The sequence below is a fragment of the Mercenaria mercenaria genome, chromosome 10 (assembly GCF_021730395.1).
Source record: "Mercenaria mercenaria strain notata chromosome 10, MADL_Memer_1, whole genome shotgun sequence".
NCBI lineage: Eukaryota > Metazoa > Mollusca > Bivalvia > Venerida > Veneridae > Mercenaria > Mercenaria mercenaria.
The window spans coordinates 43,353,597-43,373,363 of record NC_069370.1 but is presented as its reverse complement, the minus strand read 5'-3'; the positions used below and the strand labels follow the sequence as shown (position 1 = coordinate 43,373,363).

The following is a 19,767-nucleotide window of genomic DNA, read 5'->3' as shown; positions in this document are numbered from 1 at the left end:
AGAAATATAACAGGCGTTGAAAAAGAGTACATTATTTTAAGGGATATAATCAGAAGTACAAAAAGTTTTAGGATGAGTTGTATTTCTCTAGAAAGGGTAGAAATTACTACATAAATGGCAAAATAAATGATCTGGTAAGGAACAATATGAAGTATGTTTCTAGTGTAGCAACTGCAAAGTTAAAGAGTAGGATACAAAGTAGAAACTATGTATCGTATCTTGTTGATAAAACTTTCTATGTCATGAAAACATATGACAATTTTGCAATTATTTCCTTTAAACTGATCAGTTTTAAATAACTTGACGAGTAAATTGTTAATGCATGTGCTTACATATGTCCTTTTACAACTGTATTAGATAATTAAACATTTGCAATTACTCCATAATGGCTAAAATTCCAATATTTTAGATGATGTGGTGTCTCTGTGTATTTCAGTTATATCCCGCCAAAATGCATTAAAGATGGCTGACAGTACTCATGTTTCCCTCCAAAAAAGTTACAGCTGTAATTTTGAGACATGACCATTTTACAGTTGTAACTTTCAATTAATATTTTTACAGCTGTATTTTTGAGACCAGCAATTATATTACACCTGTAAATTTCAACTATATTTCTGGTAATTCTCCACTTACAAGTCTTTTACGGCTATAATTTCAAAATACAGGTCTTTTACAGACATTTTACAGCTGTAAAACAGGTCCTGTTTTCGTACAGGACGTTATATACACGGTCTTGAAATACATTTTAAAGAAACTGAGAACTTAAAACGATTTATTCAAAATGAACATCTTGTGATTAAGGCGTGAATTAAATTGTTCGTTTATCATTAAAATAAGAATATTTTGCTGTAAACAACGATATGCATTTTTGACAGTTTGTAGTATATAAAATTTCCCGCCACAAAATATTTGCGAAAAACCCGAAGTCTTCCTAATGATAATTGTGTTAAATTGGATTTAATTGGCTGTTAAAATTAGCTACAGCAATACTCTTAATGTGCTGATCGATAGGCTATAATTCAGATTTTATAGTTCATTCGCAGCTGTTGAAGTAATGTTACAGAAATCAGGCAATTCACTTAAATTCAGTCATTTTGATAATAATTACCTTAATCCGTATAAAATTTAAGGGCACCTGTTTGTTAAAGGAACATAGATGCGTCATAAACGTTCGACCAATCAAATAGTACGTTACAACTGGCTTAGGCAGAACTGTCAATGTTATTATTTTTCTTTTGTCCAATTATTTGTAAATTTACAATGAAAACATTGTCTAAATGATACTACAGTGTCCAAAATGATGAATAACCACAACCACCACGTACACCAGAATGGGTTCCATCATAAATCTAGATCGGAGGTACGATTCAGAGTTTATATTGCCAACAATCGATTGTTATCGTGTTTGTTTTGGTAAAATTTCAGTGAGGTCATCAGCTGATTTCAATCAAATTATCTTCTTGATTTATTGTCTGATGTTAAAAATACTAAGACAACCCATAGATGGTGTAGTACTAGAGTTGAATTATTGCCAAGATATTAATTTAAATTCAGTTTTGAGCCTGTTTAGTAAGAAATAGCAAATTTGAAAACTTGAAGAACTTGTTTGAAATTTTTCCTGCCATGTGACTTGAAGATAAAAATTTTATTAGGAAAGTCTCCAGTTTGAAATCAATGTGGTGGATGCTGTAGGTTCAGTCGGCATCATGCGTAGTTTAGACCTTATATAGAGACTCTACTTTGATAGTCCAAATAATAGGATGTTTTGGGTCAGCGTGATCAATAACTTTTGACTGCATGTCGCTGTCCCTTCACGTCCAAACTTATTCTGCATACTTCTGTTAGGAAATCCCCATTGAAATCCATTGGGAACAATTTCTGGTACATGTACAAAGTATTTGTAATGATTACATCTCTAATAATGAATTTATGTTGACATTAAAGCATAAACTTGCCTTGCTTACATTTTAGGAATGTATATTTTGTGTTTTGTTTCTGCAATTTAGTCTCATCGGCAGTCTGCTGTGTATTGAAACCGGTGTCAGGGTAATATCTCCTCACACCTGTCACATCATATTTTTGAAGATTTAAGTCTCTTAATTATTTAAAATTATTAGTTATATTCAACCAATTTTAAGTTTCTACATGATTTATTAGAGCAAGTAAGTCTGACCAGTATATTATGACTTTTTTGGATTTTTTTAATGATTGTCTTCTTTTTCCTAATGATCAGTAAGGCTTAGAGGGATGACAACTAAAAAATATCAGATCATGAAATAAGTCATGGATCCGATATAAGTCAAATGAGTAAGACTACTTTGAAGTAGTCTATGTTATAATCTGCCAGCAAGTGAACATGCCAACTAGCAACAGGTACCTACACCAGTCCAACTCATTAAGAAGAAGGTTTGCTCTCTGTCAGGGCTTCAGTAATTGCCAGTTTTTATCATAAATTTTGGCAGTGTCTCGGGTACAGGTCCATATAGATCTATAGAATCAGATTCTAGGGGTACAGATCCGTATCTCTGGACAGGACTGTTAGGGGTTGTCTAGGGGTATAGACCTCCTTTTTTCAGATATTTAGGTTTATTTATGTCAATTTATTTTGAAAATGAAATATCAAATAAGCCTTATCAATATTCACCTAAAACTTGAAATTTAGGTGAATATTGGTATTAATAGGTCAATTTTATTGATCGTCACTTTGTGAAACAATGAATGCAAACTGTAGATCTGTTGAGCAACCCTATTTTAAGAACAGTTAAAACCAAATATACGTTATAAATCCCCAGCAATTTGCTGTCCAGATACCCATTTACAGCTGGGTCGATTGAGCCAATCTTGATAAAATGCCTTTCCCACACGCAGTGGGAGTAGCCAGGAATCAAACCTGGGGCCTTCACTTCCATAGGATTTTAACATCTAAACCCTCTCGACCAATGCATCCATATTTGTTAAATCGTATTTGATAGTTCATTTCAACAAAATAATACATGTAATTTTAAACAAACAACATATAGAAAAAGGAAGTCCATACCCTTTGACAGACTCCCTAACAGGTAAGGATTCGTACCTCAAGAATCAGATTCTAGGGGTACTGATCCATACCACTAGACACTTCCATTAATTTTTCAGACTGATTCATAAAACTGTGGAAACTGTTGTGTGTGCCTTATGGTAACTAGACACCTACATAGCCTGGTCTCTAGGTGTCCAGTTATCAGTTTGGATATAAATTAACAATTAAATAGCTGCAAATTTGCCAAAGGTTAGGATCAGTGCTAAGGAAAGAGGCATAATTGAAACAAAATATGAAATTTGGTGGTTCATTTTTTTTATTACATTTATGTTTCTTTCATACATTTCCTACACGGGATCCAACAAGAACTTAAAAGTCAGTGTTTGTCCATTTTATCGGCCGTTTTTTTAAAGCTTATATGAGCACAAAATGCTCAGGGTGAGCTATTGTGCAATCTGACTAAAGTACTTGATCTTCTAAACGAAGATCTGAGAACGACCCATTCACATTCGTCTTCTGTATATTTTGGATTTCCAGTATTGCTATTTTTATTTTATCCAATCAGACGACATGTTCGAATGTCAAAGAGTAAGAAAAATGTGCAGTTATTCTAGGGCTCGAACCCAGGACCCCTCGCTTACAAAGCAAGTGGCCTACCAATTGAGCTAACCGGCTATCTGATACATTATGACATAAGAATTGTAAATATCAAAAGTCAAGGCTACAGGTAGATTTGCAAGATGTTGTAAGTTAGGCTCTGATTGGCTAGCGAAAGGGTCGTCAGAACGAGGCAATGAATAGGTCGTTCTCAGATCCTATGCGTAGCGTAATAGGATATGTACTTTAGTCAGATTGAGCTATTGTGATCACTCACTGTCAGTTGTCCATCCGCACTTTTCTTCAAATGACGTGTGATGGAGGTTGGTAAAACTTGGCCATGATGTTCTTAGCATGGTCTTCTGCCAAAAAACTTGTTTAAACAGTTCTGCTTGGTTGAACATAGGCACCACCACAGCTAAAAATAGAAAAATCTAAACCACTAGTCTGATTTTGAAATAAGTTCACACAAATTGTCCTTGTGTGACCGTCTACTAGGAGTGTTAAAATTATTCTGATTCTTCCAAAAAACATGGCCACCATGGGGCGTGGTCACTTTATGATATTGTCTCGTAGTATCCTATGTCATCATTCCCCCAACGTCTTACCCCATCTCCCCCACCACCTCCCACCCAACACACACACACATTACCTACCCATATTTATCATAATGATTGAGTTTTCAATATTATCGAAGGATATAGTACATTTCTGTTGGACAGATGCTTACAGATCGCTGGTCCTTATTCGCCTCTAGCATTCCCTGAGGCCATCCAGCCGTAGCACAGAAGACCTCATAGGGATGTTATGCAGCAGGAATAAAAAATGTGTACAGATCTTTTTATTTGCCTGTGAAACAGGTCATATTAAGGGAACAATTGCCATGGATGGTGTGTGGCATCTACAAAAGTTGTCCACTCCCTAAATTGAGCATTAAACACTAAACTTGTTCACAATATTTATGGGCATAATATCTTGGCCAAGTTCAACCTTTAGCCAGCTGATATGTGATTTTAATTGCCTTTGTGACCAGTACAGACCAAGATCAGCCTGCACATCCATACAGTCTGATCATGGTCTGCACTGTTCGCTATTCAGTCAGTAAATTTTCAGTGAACATCCCTTTGACTAATAAATGGTACAACCCAGATTGAATGATAGATCAGTCAATTTTTAAAATACAGCAGGGTAAAGGTTTATAACTAGCTGGATCCTCCAAAGTTCTCTGGAGTTATGGTTCTTGAATAACTCAAAAGTAAGCATGCCAGCTTGAGAAGTTCTTACTTAGTGTTTACCAAACTTGGTCATAAATTTTATATATGTCAGACAAGTTCAATAAACAGCTGGAAGATACAAGTTACTCTTGAGTTATGGCCCTTGAAATACTTTAAATTGTGAAAATTGGCAGTGCCGGCTTTTTCCCAATGTTCACCAAACTTAGAATGTTTATGGGCATATTAACTTGGCCATATTTGCTACTAGATGGATACAATCTAGTCCTAGTCATTCTTGAGTTATGACCCTCTGATTATTTGTAAAATTGTAAAAAAATGAGGTTCCACGTAATAACATCAGCAGTTCTTATCCAGAGTTCACCAAATTTTAATAGTCAGAATGTTTATGGGGATATCAACTTAGCCAAGTTGTTTATCTGCAGGATAGTCCCAGTCCTTGCATTATGGCCCTTGAATAACTTGTAAAATTGCAAGGAAATGAGAGTTTGCTTAATAAGTTAAACAGTTCTTATTCAGAGTTCACCAAACTTAGTCAGAATGTTTATGGGCATATTATCTTAATCAAGTTTGATAACCAGCCAGATATAGTCTTTGTCACTCTGGACTTTTTGCCCTTGAATTTGTCAAAGTTCAGAAAATTGACAACAGTCTGCTCAGTAAGTACATCATTTTCAAAGTCAAAAGTAATTTGCTGTGATGGATATTATATTGTGACAGTTTGACATTCTTTGTTTATCATTTTTTATCTGCACTTCTTACCAGTTACCTTGTTCATGTTGTTGACTCAGGATGCACCAAGTACAAAACTGGAAGAAGTTCTAATAGTCTAATTTACTTGCCATACCAGAAACCGTGGCGGAAGAAAAATTCAAACAGTTGTATTATCATCCAATTCATTGTTCTCTTCTGCCCGGGCAAGGTCTGGATCCTGACACATTATATGAAAGAGATTGACAGGACATTCCACAGAAATTTTGAAATTATAGAGGTCAAGCTGTGTGTTAGTAGTCTTGTAATTTATGTGCAAATCAGGATTGAAAAGTACGCATACTCTGAGGCTCGAAACCAGCACTCTCATACTCACATAATGCAGGTGGAAAATGAAAAATGTGAGTCGAATTTCCCTGAGCTTGCAGTTTTGCAATTTTAAAATATTAAATGGAAATGACAGTGGTTTTCTTTTCTTCTACTTTTGGTTTTGATTTGCTGTAAGTATAATGCATTGATTGATGATGTTTCACACTGTTCAGATCAATAGTACACAATGCTCAGTAGTCTGTCCCTCAGTATACTGCTAATCTGATTATGTCTCTCCCCTCCCCCTCCTCTTTAAACAATTTCTCCTCATGAACCACTTCAAGGATCTTCCTCAAACTTGGTCTATAGCGTTATTATAAGGACCTCTCCCAGTTTGTTCAAATGGGGGCACTTGGTCCCTCTTAGGGTCCACTAGAGCTAAAATTAGAGGTACTTTTAAACAACTTCTTCTCATGAACCACATGATGAATCTTAATCAAACTTGGTCTGTTACTAAGCATCATCATAAGATCCCCTGGAGCCCAAATTTGGGAAAATGGGGACAGCTGGCCCCTTTTAGGGACCCCTAGAGTTAAAAATAAAAATACCTTAAAATAACTTCTCATTTAATTTTTGCATGATGGATCTTCATCAACCCTGGTCTGGAGTGTCATTGTATTTGGTCCTCTCCCAAGTTTTTTCAAATGGGGGCACTTGGCTTCATCAAAATTTTAGGGGCTGCTAGAGCTGAAAAATAGAAACACCTTTAAATGACCTTTTCTTAATTATGAACTACTTGATGGATCTTCATCAAACTTGGTTTGTAGTATCATTTTAAAGGTTCTGCTTGGTCCCTTTTAGGGGACATCAGACCTATGATTAGAAAAAAAAACAACATACTTGTGGTTGGTCTAATGGTCATGCAGTTTTTGGGCGTCACAGCAAAATATAGAAAAAAAACAAACCTTTAAATAACTTCCTTTTTATTGAAGTGCTTAAAGGACTGGTTAGAAACAGGGTCAGATGGTCAAGGGACCTCTTCAGACGAGTGACTTAGACCCAGTTGTGTCTCTTGTTTAGTGACAAGGCTTTGAATAGTTGAGCATTGCTGTTCTCGGACAACTCTTGTTATTGCCAGTTTGTTGTTGCTATTAAAAATGGCCCCCTTTTAGCAGTAGTTTTGCATGTACTTGAGAACTAACTTCTAAATTCTATTAAGAAGTTTCTTATTTAAATAAAAATGCTTTATCTTAGAAAATTTGTAGAATGACTGGTTCTATGCTTGTTAAGCATAAGAGAGTTTGCAAGGTATTGATTTTGGTATATCAGATTAGGCTTAGAACCAGTCGAGAGAGGCAGCATAACATTGCCTGCTGGTGCTACACGTTTATTTGTTTATTCAGTTTGTTCAGCAGTTTGGAGGAATATATATTGATAGGACTAGCGACAATTATGTGTGATTATTTGTTCTGGGTGTTTGAACTACTCATAGGTGGTGAAAGTGATAAATTACTGGACTTAAGCATTCTTTCTGTCATCTAAATCCAGTTAGATTTTACAAAACTGATATTGCATTTCACCTGTCTCTTCCTCTTGCATTCCTTGTTAAATCAGCTGTTGAAAAATTGTAAATTACTTATCTGTGAATTTGCTGGAATATGTATTAATATAATATCATTGACAGAAACATTTATGTGATGCTTTTAATGAATTCAGTGGGAATTTAACTGGATAAATATTAGTTTAAGTTGTGTAAATTTGTGCTGCATTTTGTGGAATTATGTTTTGTAGTGTATTATGTTCCAGAATGCAGACAAAACAAGAAAAGTTATTATTATATAAGTTAGACAGGTGTAGATAGGTATTTTGTACATTTTGTGGACTTTTATTCTGTAGTGTCTCTTCTGTAGTGGGAACAAAACAGGAAAACTATAATTCAAATATTATATTATATTAGTAGTTGAGTACTTTGTTAGATGGGCTGTAAGTGACATGTGGTTTTCTTATTTTATTTCCAAACTATTGCTTAAAGGGAATTTCGATAGTTTTTTATGCGCATCTTTCTGCGCAGCCGACACTTTCTATGGAAAACTGAACTGAAGTCAACATTTGTTGAAACATGTTACAGACAATCTTAAATATGAGGAATCTTGAATGAAATAACATTTTTGATAAGTTTTATCAGTAAACAAATGTTGATACTGGTTTATGTTGTATTGACAAGTATCATGCCTGACAGGTATCTTGCTACTTTTGTGGTTGTGTTTTCAAATCGCATTTTGGTACAAAGACAGTGTTGTTCATATAATGTAAGATAATTGACTTAGTACTGATAAGACAATATCACCTTTCAGATTATTTAGTATTCAATTATAGAAAGGATTAAGAATTTTTAAAACTTGTTTTTAACTTCTAGCAGACATACATGTAATCAATTTGGCCAGGTTCGCGCCATTTTCCGTCCGAACAGGTGTTGTATTCTAGCGGTCTTAACATAAAATTTAGCCTGGTGACCCATACATTTTTAGCCATTTTTATGCTCACAATACAATTATCTATACACAAGAAAAATAGGAAAAAATTCTATGAAAGAATTTTTTCAAAATTTAAAAAAATATTCTTCACTATGGGTATTTTTCACTGAAAAAAGTTCACAAAAGTAAATATGTAACAATATTTTTTGTTCGTTTGTACCCATTATTGTAAGGATAGAGTATTACAAATATGACTATGATATCAAATAAGTATATGATAAAATCTGTAAAAAGAAAAAACTTTATTGTGCTGTCTTGATGTATATTTTGGTTGGTATTTATAAAAAAGCAGAAAATTATGAAAATGTTGAAAAATCGCTAGCAGTTTCAGCAACAGTGGGTGTGTTCAAAACAATTTTTCACAAAAACAAGCCTGGTGACCTATTGTTTTTATTTGTTCATTGTTTTCAGCACAGAATTTCCTATCATATATGTGAATTTAAAAAAATTCTATGAAAGAAAAAAAACTATAGGAATTCTCTTTAAAGTAGTGCAGTGCTTACTTTGAATGTAAATGTATTAACTTCCTCATTATGTTACTGACTGTTCACACAATTAAATGGAGCAGACTAGCACTTTAATATCATGCCGGACACAATTGATTCTGCCTTTGTGACCAGTGTAGATCATGATCAGCACCCCTTTTAAAGTTAATGGCACTGTCCAGATTGAAAGATGGACAGGTTCATTATAGAAATTTAGCAGGGCAAGGGTTAAAATAAAAAAAAAATCATATCTCACTGATAACAGTCAAATGGCTGGCTGTCATAAAGATGCATCCAGTAGGTGGTGATGAGATGATGAATATTGACAGGGTCTATGTTAAAGGTCAAGGCTAAAGTTCAAATTTGGCCCGCATATGGTTATTGTACATAGCATAAGTTACTTAATAACCATTCAAGTTATTGACTATAAACTTGGCATATAGATTAGGTGGTAATGTGATGATGTTGCAGGTCGATATAGGACATAGGTCGAAATGAAAAATTGAGCTCAAAGGTCAAATTTGTCTATTGACTACTATAATATTACTTAATAACTTTGCAAGATTTTACTTTAAGCTTGCCCCCCCACCACCCCCACCTTGTACCTTCCCCCCCAAAAATCTTATAGTTACTTGTGCTTTACTATCCTGTCGTCGTCTTTATACAAAACACCACAACCCCCATCCACTACCACATTACCCTACCCCCTTCCAACACACACGCACACACACAAACCCCTCATTTAAAAAATAATTTATTCCTCCTGCTCTGATCCAAAACATTGGTTGTATATTTCCCTGCTTTGTGGAGCTCTTGTTTGTTTGGTTTATATAAGTTTAAAGTGTTAAAGTATCAAGTTTAAAGGAAGAAAATTGTAAAGTTTTGTTCAAGTTGTATTATTAGCACTCTTCCTTGTATCAAATTCCTGTTTTTTTAATGCCACTAGTGACTTTCTATATAACTTATACAGTATGGAGAATTAAAGGGGAATATGCCTCAATCTGGAATGTCACCCCTTTAAAAAATGGTGTAAAGACTAAAAGAGAGATTTAGTGGACTTGGGAACTTATATTTCATGTCTATTAAGTTGGGTTAACTTGGTTAAGGGTTACTTTAATGGATTTTTGAGATACTTATTAAGTCTATTACTTTAAGGGATTTGTGATAAACTTGTTTAACTTAGTTAAGTGCCTAGGCGAAAATGAAGGTCATATGACCATGGTCGACTGGCACCACAGTTTTTTACCATGGTCATGGACCATGGTAAAACTGTTGATAGTCTTTTCTGACCATGGTCAACCATGGCTACTCCTCTCTCACCATGGTTGACCATGGCTGACACTGCTCATGACCATGCTTTCACCGTGGTATTTGATAGTTGACCACTTTAAAACGTGGTCAACCATCAAAAACCGTGGTGACCATGGTCAACCATGATCATCATTTGGCCTGGGTGTTACTTGAATGGATTTGGAAAAAAACTTGTTTAACTTGGTTGAAGTGCTGCTTTAAGGGATTTGAGATAAACTAAATTTAACTTTAAGTTAATTTAATGTTTCTGAAATTAGGACTTTGTGATTACTTTAATCAGTTTCAAACATCTTTTGTGGTAATTTGATTGAATTAGTTAAGAATTAAAATGTAAAGTTACTTACATCTGGATGGTTTAATGAAAAAGTGTGAAAGTAATGGCTGACAGGTTTTACTGACTTACATGATATGAAGTTGGCAGATGAATAAATAAGGCTTAAAATAAACATTGAAATTGTGTAGGAGTGGGTACAGTTATAAGTTTGTTTTACCAATAAGCATACTCTTAAATTTCTTTTTAAACACTTACTATTATAAATGAAGCTATATAAATTTCTTTTTTTGACATAATTTCTTGGATTATTATACCCTTGGGTATAGCAATGTGGGGGCTATATTTCAGTACCGCATGTCTGTCCGTCCATTTGTTCATCCATCTGTCTGCCATTTATGTCAGCACAATATCTTTTTAACCACTTAAAAAATTTTCATTATGCTCCCCTTCGAAGAAGGAGGGGTATATTGTTTTGCAGATGTCTGTCGGTGTGTAGACCAATCTTTTTCCGGATGATAACTCAAGAACGCTTGGGCCTAGGATCATGAAAGTTGATAGGGAGGTTGGTCATAACCAACAGATGACCCCTATTGATTTTGAGACCAGTAGGTCAAAGGTCAAGGTCACAGGGACCCAGAACAGTTAAACGGTTTCCGGATGATAACTCAAGAATGCTTGGGCCTAGGATCATGAAAGTTGACAGGGAGGTTGGTCATGACAGCGGATGACCCCTATTGATTTTGAGATCAGTAGGTCAAAGTTCGAGGTCAAAGTGACCTGGAACTGTTAAACGGTTTCCGGATGATAACTTAAGAATGCTTGGGCCTAGGATCATGAAACTTGATAAGGAGGTTGGTCATGACCAGCGGATGACCCCTATTAATTTTGAGATCAGTAGGTCAAAGGTCAACATCACGGTGACATGGAACTGTTAAACGGACTTTGGAATATAACTCAAGAACGCTTTTGCCTAGGATCATGAAAATTCATAGGAAAGTTGGTCATGAACAGCAGATGACCCCAATTGATTTTGAGGTCAGTAGGCCAAAGGTCAAGGTCACAGTGACCTGGAACAGTTAAAACGGTTTCTGGACGATAACTTGAGAAGGCTTGGGCCTAGAATCATGTAACTATTGATGTTGAGGTCAAAGGTCAAGGTCACAGTGACCTGGAACAACTGTTTCCGGATGATAACACAAAAATGCTTCGGCCTAGGATCATGAAAGTTGATAGGGAGGTTGGTCATATCCAGTAGATGACCCCTATTGATTTTGGGTCAGTAGGCCAAAGGTCAAGGTCACATTGACCCGGAACATTTAAACCATTTCCGGACAATAACTTGAGATCGCTTTGTCATAGGAACACGAAAATTTATAGGGAGGTTGATCATGACCAGCAGATGACCCCTATTGATTTTGAGGTCAATAAGTCAAAGGTCAAGGTCACATTGACCCAAAACATTAGAACTTTTGTGTACAGTGGCTAAAAAATTTCTGTTCCTTGTTCAATTACTGGATGCATCAAGGGGGGCATTTCGTGTTCTACGAGCTCTTGTTGCATCAGTTTTTAACCTCATCAAGACAGCATGCAGGTAACTAGGTTGAAGGTTACACTTGTAGGTCATAGATCAGGTAGTTTAATGTTGTGTCTTCCTCAGATCTGCTAAACTGCTTACAAGATTTTCATAAAACTAACCTTGAATATTCGCCTCATCAAGACAAAGGTTTATAGGTTCAACTTCGAGGTCAAAGTTGCACTTAGAGGTCAAAGATCAAATTGCTCAAATTTTTGTCTGCTACCGTTACTCTCAACCACTTTCATAAAGCTAACATGGATTGTCAACCTCATCAAGATGACATGCAGAGCGCATAACCGGCATTAACCCAGGTCACTAGGTTCAAGGTCAAGGTCACACTTGAAGGTCAAATGTCATGGTCAGCATCTGGGCATCTGGGGGGTATTAATCACCTTGAGTGATGACTCTAGTTACTTGGTAGGTTAACATAATTTACCAAATATATTGTTGAAAAAAAAGTGAACCTGGTCATTAAGGTTTAGGAATATATCTTCAAAACACAGAAATTTTTGATGAACAAACAAAATTTTTACCAACAATCTATCTGGCCATTACAATGTTCTGTCGTAGTGTCCTGTGCGATGGATATTTAAAATATTCTCAAAAAGTTGCCCCCCTTTAGAAATGAATACCATTTGTAAAGAAATAAAAATAAACAATTGCTGAAAACTACGTTCAACCTATTTATATGAACTTTCACCACCGGGACATTATTGCAAGTGCATTTAAATGAAGATATATGTAACAGTTCTTTGAAAATGGTGAGTTTTTAAAGGTGTTGAACTGTCCGAAAGTATGGCCCCTTTATGCAGCCCTTTTCCGGACTTTAATGTATAATAACAGTAAACTGACAGTTGTTGTGTAGAGTAATATACATAATTTATATGCTGTTCAATTTTCATGTGAAACAATCTTTTCTTTCTATGATTTGGTGTTGTTTGATTTTTTTCCCTCAAAATGTAAGGCTAAGTCTTAAAACAAAACATAAAGACGTTTAGTTATGTTTTTACCCCTATTAACAGAACTCCCATAAAACATTCCTTTCTATTTACAATCAATAAACATACTTTGTTTATAAACAACATGAGGAGTACATAAACCAATAATACCTGCCTCCACTGATTGTGATGTTATTCTTTCTGATACATGTCAGTAAAAGTCTTCTGAAACTGTATGAATTATAATTTCTGAATCTTTCAGATACATTTCTGTTCGTGTTCAGAAAAAAATCAAAACATTTTCAGAACAAAAACTTTCTTTTCAGACAATATTGAGACTGCTGAAAGTCATTCAGACATGGTTTAGTCTGTTTTAAAACATGTTTGAGAAATACATGTAGTAAGAAAAGTATTTTCGTGAGGGTTACTCCACCAGTACTCTGCGGTTGGACGAACAGCCACTGTGTAAACTACCCGCCGTTACTTGACCATTATACGTATAATGTGAAAATTATTATTCAGTAATGAAAAACTTTCAGGGAGACAAATTTTCATGGATTTCAAGGTTATATCAGGCTTTACAAATACATCTCAGCAATTAAAATGACATTCAGATTAAGTTGCTTTATCATTAAAGTTTGAAATCTGGGAATTTATGGCCCCACAATGTAGCTATTTTAACTGAAACATTAATTATCATTAACCTCTAGCCTGCTTAATTTCTAAACATTCAATTTGATCAGTACCACTTATTATGCGAAGGGGTGTTCATGGAAAAATTACTGACCATGGTCTGTGCAGGCTGATCTTCAAGGTCTGCACTGGCCACAAAGGCAGAATCACTTACCACCAGCAGGCTTAAAAGGGGAGTTGAAATGATTTTACCATAAATTCCTGATTATAACAAGTAAATCAGGTGTTAAATTTAAATTATGACCGGTTCAAAACATGTTTCTTATTTTGTTTAGAAAATGTACTTCTAGCAGTATTTCTTAGAAGAAACAAGAAATGAATAGACAATCAAGTAGTGAATTTCTGATGTGATGCCCTTAGGCTACTAGTATGCAAATCATCCTGCATTGTCAGAAAGGCATAAATGGGGGAAAACAGAATTGGTTATTGTGTTTAGATCGATTTTAACAATATAATTTACACCAAAATTTGCATATTTGTAGCGATCAATAATGAAAATGCATTAACAGTTGTGCATGGTACAGGTATTATGATACAAAGTGCAACTTTTGTATGCCTTGGAGAGAAAGTTCTAATACCAAATGAGACTCTTTTAATGAAGAGTTTCATGTTTTGTACATTACAATAGTTGTGTTGCAAATTAGATTTTGTATTACTTTATTATACTGCAGAGTTTCAGACTTGGGGGATTATCAAGCGAAAAGTGCATGTTTCCAATGTTTCAGTGTTCGGTGTTAACACAGATTGTTTGAATTACTTGCTTCTCACCATTGCGGGTCTGAAAACTAAGACAGGCTTCAGGAGTAGAATATGCCATGTGAGGAAGTTATACAGATTGCTTATAGAAGGTCAGAGATTCTACCCAGGTGACCTGACGATCCATGCCTAAAATGATGCCCAAAAGGGGCACCTGGGATCAAGCTCCACCATCAAAAGCTGAATAAGTTGTCATATGACCTAAATGTGTAAAAAAAACAAAAACACACTGACTTTTACTGAAAAAGTAGAAGTTCAAATGCAAATGTTAACAAGATGTTTTTTAACCTTAAGCCTGCTGATCGAGGGCAAGTGATTTTGCCTTTGCGACGAGTGCAGACCAAGATCAGCCTGCACATCTATGAAGGTTGATCATGCATATGGTCTGCACTGTTTACTTTTCATTCAGTAAATTTTCAGTGAACACCCCTTTGAATAATAAGTGGTGCTGCCTAAATTGAATGATGGACCAGTCCATTTTAGAAATATGTAAGACGGCTCGAAAATAGGGATCTGTATTTTCTTCTGTTGTACATTCTTTTTAAAATTCACAAAATATTTGATATCATATCTAAATTTATATGTTTCTGAGAAACTCAGCACTCTTGGTGCCATTCACAAAATCCAATTTCTATTTTTCAGTTCTGTAGAAATAAATCTTTTTGCATATAATTATTTATATAAAGAATAATGCCTTGTGATTTTCATCTGTGTTATATTTTTGTTCAAGTTTTCCTGGTTGAGGGGATTTTCTGAGTTCAAGTGTTGATAATACATAATTAAGGAGAATTTCTAATGGAAGGTTTTTGAAGTGCCATCTTGGGAACTATTTTATGGGTTGCAACTTTAAATCAATGAAACATTGATGACTCTGACTGACATTAAAGCAACAAAATCTCTTTTGTAGTTTGTGGAATCTGTTTAAGAATATCATTTGTTTCAGTTGCTATTATTATATGTGGTTTTGAAAATTTGAATTTTTCAACCACTGAACCAAATTGCTTTACAAAAAACTGTACAATAAATTTCACTGGTACTAAACTACATAGGTCACATGTGGTGACCAGGAACAGTTAAACCATTTCTAGACCATATTAAACTTGAGAATGCTTGGGCCTAGGATCATGAATGACCAGCAGATGACACCTATTGATTTTGAGGTTTGACTTTGTCATTGCCTCATTGGCTTACTTCTGTGACAATGCTGTATGGTGGGGGTATCATTCATCACTCCTGTGACAACTCTCGTTTTAAGATGGTGACATTCAAGGGAGACAACTCACTAGAAAACAATAGAAAAAAGTAATATGAAAAATACAATACATATACACTAAGATTTAATTTTTAGTTGAGTATCAGTACAATTCTTAAACATATTTTAATATGGAAATACATTAGTACCAATATAAGTTGGTAGGTGTTCAGTCAGTATTGTTCATTTTTAGCTCGACTATTCGAAGAATAGGGGAACTATCCTACTCGCCCCGGCATTGGCGTGAGTGTTAGCGTTGGCGTGAGCGTCACACAAACGTTAAAGTTTGCGTACCACCCAAAATATTTTCAAAGTCCATTGAGATATTGCTTTCATATTTTGCATACTTGTTTACCATCATAACCCCAGTCAGTAAAAAGGAGGAGGCTACTCTGTCAAGCATTTTGACTGAATTATGACCCCTTTTCGACTCAGAATAAATGTTAAAGTTTGCGTACCACCCCAAATATTTTCAAAGTCCATTGAGGTATTGCTTTCATATTTTGCATACTTGTTTACCATCATGACCCCCGTCTGTGAAAAGGAGGAGGCAACTCTATCAAGCATTTTGAACGAATTATGGCCCCTTTTCGACTTAAAATAAATGTTAAAGTTTGTGTACCACACCAAATATTTTCAAAATCCATTGAGATATTGCTTTCATATTTTGCATACTTGTTTACCATCATGACCCCAGTCTGGAAAAAGGAGGAGGCAACTCTATCAAGCATTTTGACTGAATTATGGCACCTTTTCGACTTAGAATATGCTTATTGTAATGTTAAAGTTTTACTCATTGCTAATATTATACTATCAAGCACTGAGAATAGTCGAGCACGCTGTCCACTGACAGCTCTTGTTAATTTTACAGGATCTCATTTCTTTGTAGCATTTACTAAGCTAGTGCACTTATTTGTTGGTTATGTACGTTATAGGATCTGATTTCCTTGTAGTCAAGTCTTCATGTAGTTTGGTAGGTGTTTGATATATATCAGACAATATTTTTCCTGTTTAATAGGATTTTGTTTGCTTAGTTGTAGCAGGAGTCTCGGATATGTTGGTAGATTTTCAAGGAATATTGCATTATTGCTGAGGACCTCATTTAATCCTTACATGCTTATGAGATCAGTGATTTGCTTTCAGGTGATTTGTTTTCTTTTAAAAGAATCATTTATATATAGGTGTGGTGTTCAATAAGCAAACATGAAAATAATGTTTCATTTTCTGGTCCTGACAGACATCAAAATTGTATGCTGATGAAGCCATGTGTTAGCTAATTGAATTTATTTAGTATGAATTTGCAAACGTAGGAAATTTAAAGTCCTTAGTTCTTCAGGCAGTGCAAGTAGAATCAAGTTGAATCAATAAGAATGGCTAAGAGGAGCTGTTGAAAATGTAGCTACAGAAACAGTTTGAAAGTAGTTGAAAATGACAAGAACATGGCAAAAAGTGGTTGGAAGATAATGCACCCAAACCAAAATGGCGCATGGAAAATTAGAAAAATATAGAAAATGATAAGATCATGGTAAAAAAAATGAATAGATGATAGTGGAATATATGATATGAACAAAATGGAAAGTGAAAAAAAAAAAACAGAGTGAAAAATGATACAGCTGAAAATCATTAGAACAAAGCAGAAATTATTTGAACACAGTGAAAAATGATATAAAGACCTTTGGGAGGAAAACAAGAACATATTATAGAGAATGGTTGGGACATAGAGGAGTGACTAAACAATGAAAAAAAAGCTGTAGAACCGAGTTCAAGACATGACTGATATAAATTGATGAATAACCATAGAGCAATTGAAGGAACATCACAATCCATGGCTTCATGCAGATCTAGAAACTTGGCTAATTGGCATTTAATGATAGTTGAATAATTGTTGAAAAGAGAAAATGTAAAGAAATGGAATACACAAAACTTGTAGAGATGTAATGGAAATGTGAAAGATCCTTGTAATGCTACCATGTGGAAGGATCATGTCTGGATGTTGCTGTAATCATGTGTTCAGAACAAACTGGCCACTCGTACACTGGGGAGAGTCCCCCTATAGACAGGTGTGTTCTATATTTTATAGTCACTCGTACACTGGGGAGAGTCCCCCTATAGACAGCTGTGTTCTATATTTTATAGTCACTCATACACTGGGGAGAGTCACCCTATAAACAGGTGTGTTCTTTATTTTATAGTCACCCTACTCAGGGGAGGTTTTCCCAAAAAGGCAAGAGTGCATAACTTTTACATTTTCTAGTCTCAGATTAAAGCATTCCTTTGCAGGAACCTTTAATAAAGTACATACATGAAACAATATTAAGGTAAACTTGGGGAAGTTCTTCTATGGACAAGACTTAGTGTAAATTTAACATTCTCTAGTATATTTTCTCATCAGTTTCACAGCAGCTTTGATATTTGTTTGATTTTTCTCTGGAAAAGATGGGACTGCATGTTGTGTTTTAGGTTTTCTAGTTACCCTTGTGGCATAAACTATGTAGTAGCAAGATATATATTTGAATCCATCACTGTATATATATTTGACAGCAAATAATAATGGTTGAGTTTTCAGTTTGACAGAAGACATTAGTACTCTGCCTTTTTTTGTGGGAAAGTTCATCAGCTACTTGAGGGTAACAAGTATACAGGTACAGGTATAGAACCTAGGTTATTCACAGATGGTAAATGACTAAAATATTGTTGAATGTGGCATTTAAAACCCAGATCATTGAGTTTCCTGCCATTAAGCTTGTCATAACTATTGTCAAAAAAGCTATAATTATTATATCCCTTGCAAGGTGTATAAACACCTAATTTTAACCCTTTCCATGCCGGACAGGACTGCTTTTCCCTTTGCGACCAATGTAGATCATGATAAGCCTGCACATCTATGCAGTCTGATCATGATCTGCACTGTTCACTATTCAGACAGTACCTTTTTAATTAGCACCCCTTATAACAGTTAATTGTACTATCCAAATTGAAAGATGGACAAGTTCATTTTAGAAATTTAGCATGGTAAGGGTTAATGATTCTCTGCAAGCTGATACCTGTAACTTATTTTTTATCACAACTGAATGTAATTACGTACAGTCATGCCTTTCCCACAACAGTTAATTTTTTGGAGAATAGGGGTGCTATTCTACCCGCCCTGGCATTGGCCTGAGCTTTCTTGGTTAAAGACTTTCAGCAACCTTTGTATTTAGCTCACCAGAGCCAAAGGCTCAGGGTGAGCTATTAGGATCACTCACCGTCCGGCGTCCATCGTCTGTTGTCCGGCGTCTGTCTTCCGTCCGTAAACTTTTACTTTAAACGACATCTCCTCATAAACCGCTAGGCCAATTTCATCCAAACTTCACAGGAATGTTCCTTGGGTGAAGCTCTACAAAAATTGTTCAAAGAATTGAATTCCATGCAGAACTCTGGTTGCCATGGCAACCGAAAGGAAAAACTTTAAAAATCTTCTTCTCAAAAACCAGAAGCCTAGAGCTTAGATATTTGGTGTGAAGCATTGCCTAGTGGACCTCTATTAAGTTGTTAAAATCATGACCCCAGGATCAAAATTGACCCCGCCCCAGGGGTCACTTGATTTTGCATAGATTTCTATAGGAAAATCTTCAAATTTAAAAAAAAAATAAACCAGAAGGCCTAGAGCTTAGATATTTGACATGTAGCATTGCCTATTGGACCTCTACAAAATTTTTCAAATCATGACCCCGAGGGTCAAAATTGACCCCGCCCTAAGGGTCACTTGATTTTACATAGGAAAATCTTCAAAAATTTTCTAAAAATAAACCAGAAGGCCTAGATCTTAGATATTTGACATGTAGCATTGCCTAGTAGACTTCTACAAAATTTGTTCAAATCATGACCCCGCCCCATGGGGTTACTTGATTGTCCATAGAAAAATCTTCAAAATTTTATAAAAATCAACCAGAAGGCCTAGAGCTTAGATATTTGACATGTAGCATTGCTTAGTGGACCTCTACAAAATTTTTTCAAATCTTGACCTCTAGGGTCAAATTGACCCAGCCCCAGGTGTTACTTGATTGTAAATAGGGAAATCTTCATAAATTTGCTAAAAAT

General features: G+C 35.3%; 1 protein-coding gene across 4 annotated transcripts in view; it reads left to right on the top strand.

Moving 5' to 3' along the window:
* The first annotated feature begins 1,187 nt into the window (after positions 1 to 1,187).
* Positions 1,188 to 19,767, top strand: part of LOC123561760 (F-box/LRR-repeat protein 20-like) — a 75,342-nt gene continuing 56,762 nt past the window's right edge. Inside the window, exons 1-2 of one of the 4 annotated variants that reach the window (XM_053552931.1) lie at positions 7,247 to 7,360; positions 17,024 to 17,747. In XM_053552931.1, coding sequence (XP_053408906.1) covers positions 17,649 to 17,747 — 99 coding nt within the window. In that variant the 5' untranslated portion in view covers positions 7,247 to 7,360; positions 17,024 to 17,648. Of the gene's footprint in view, positions 1,361 to 7,246; positions 7,361 to 7,384; positions 7,496 to 16,883; positions 17,748 to 19,767 lie in introns of those variants that run through there. The other 3 variants (XM_053552932.1, XM_053552933.1, XM_053552930.1) reach the window with 3 other exon arrangements.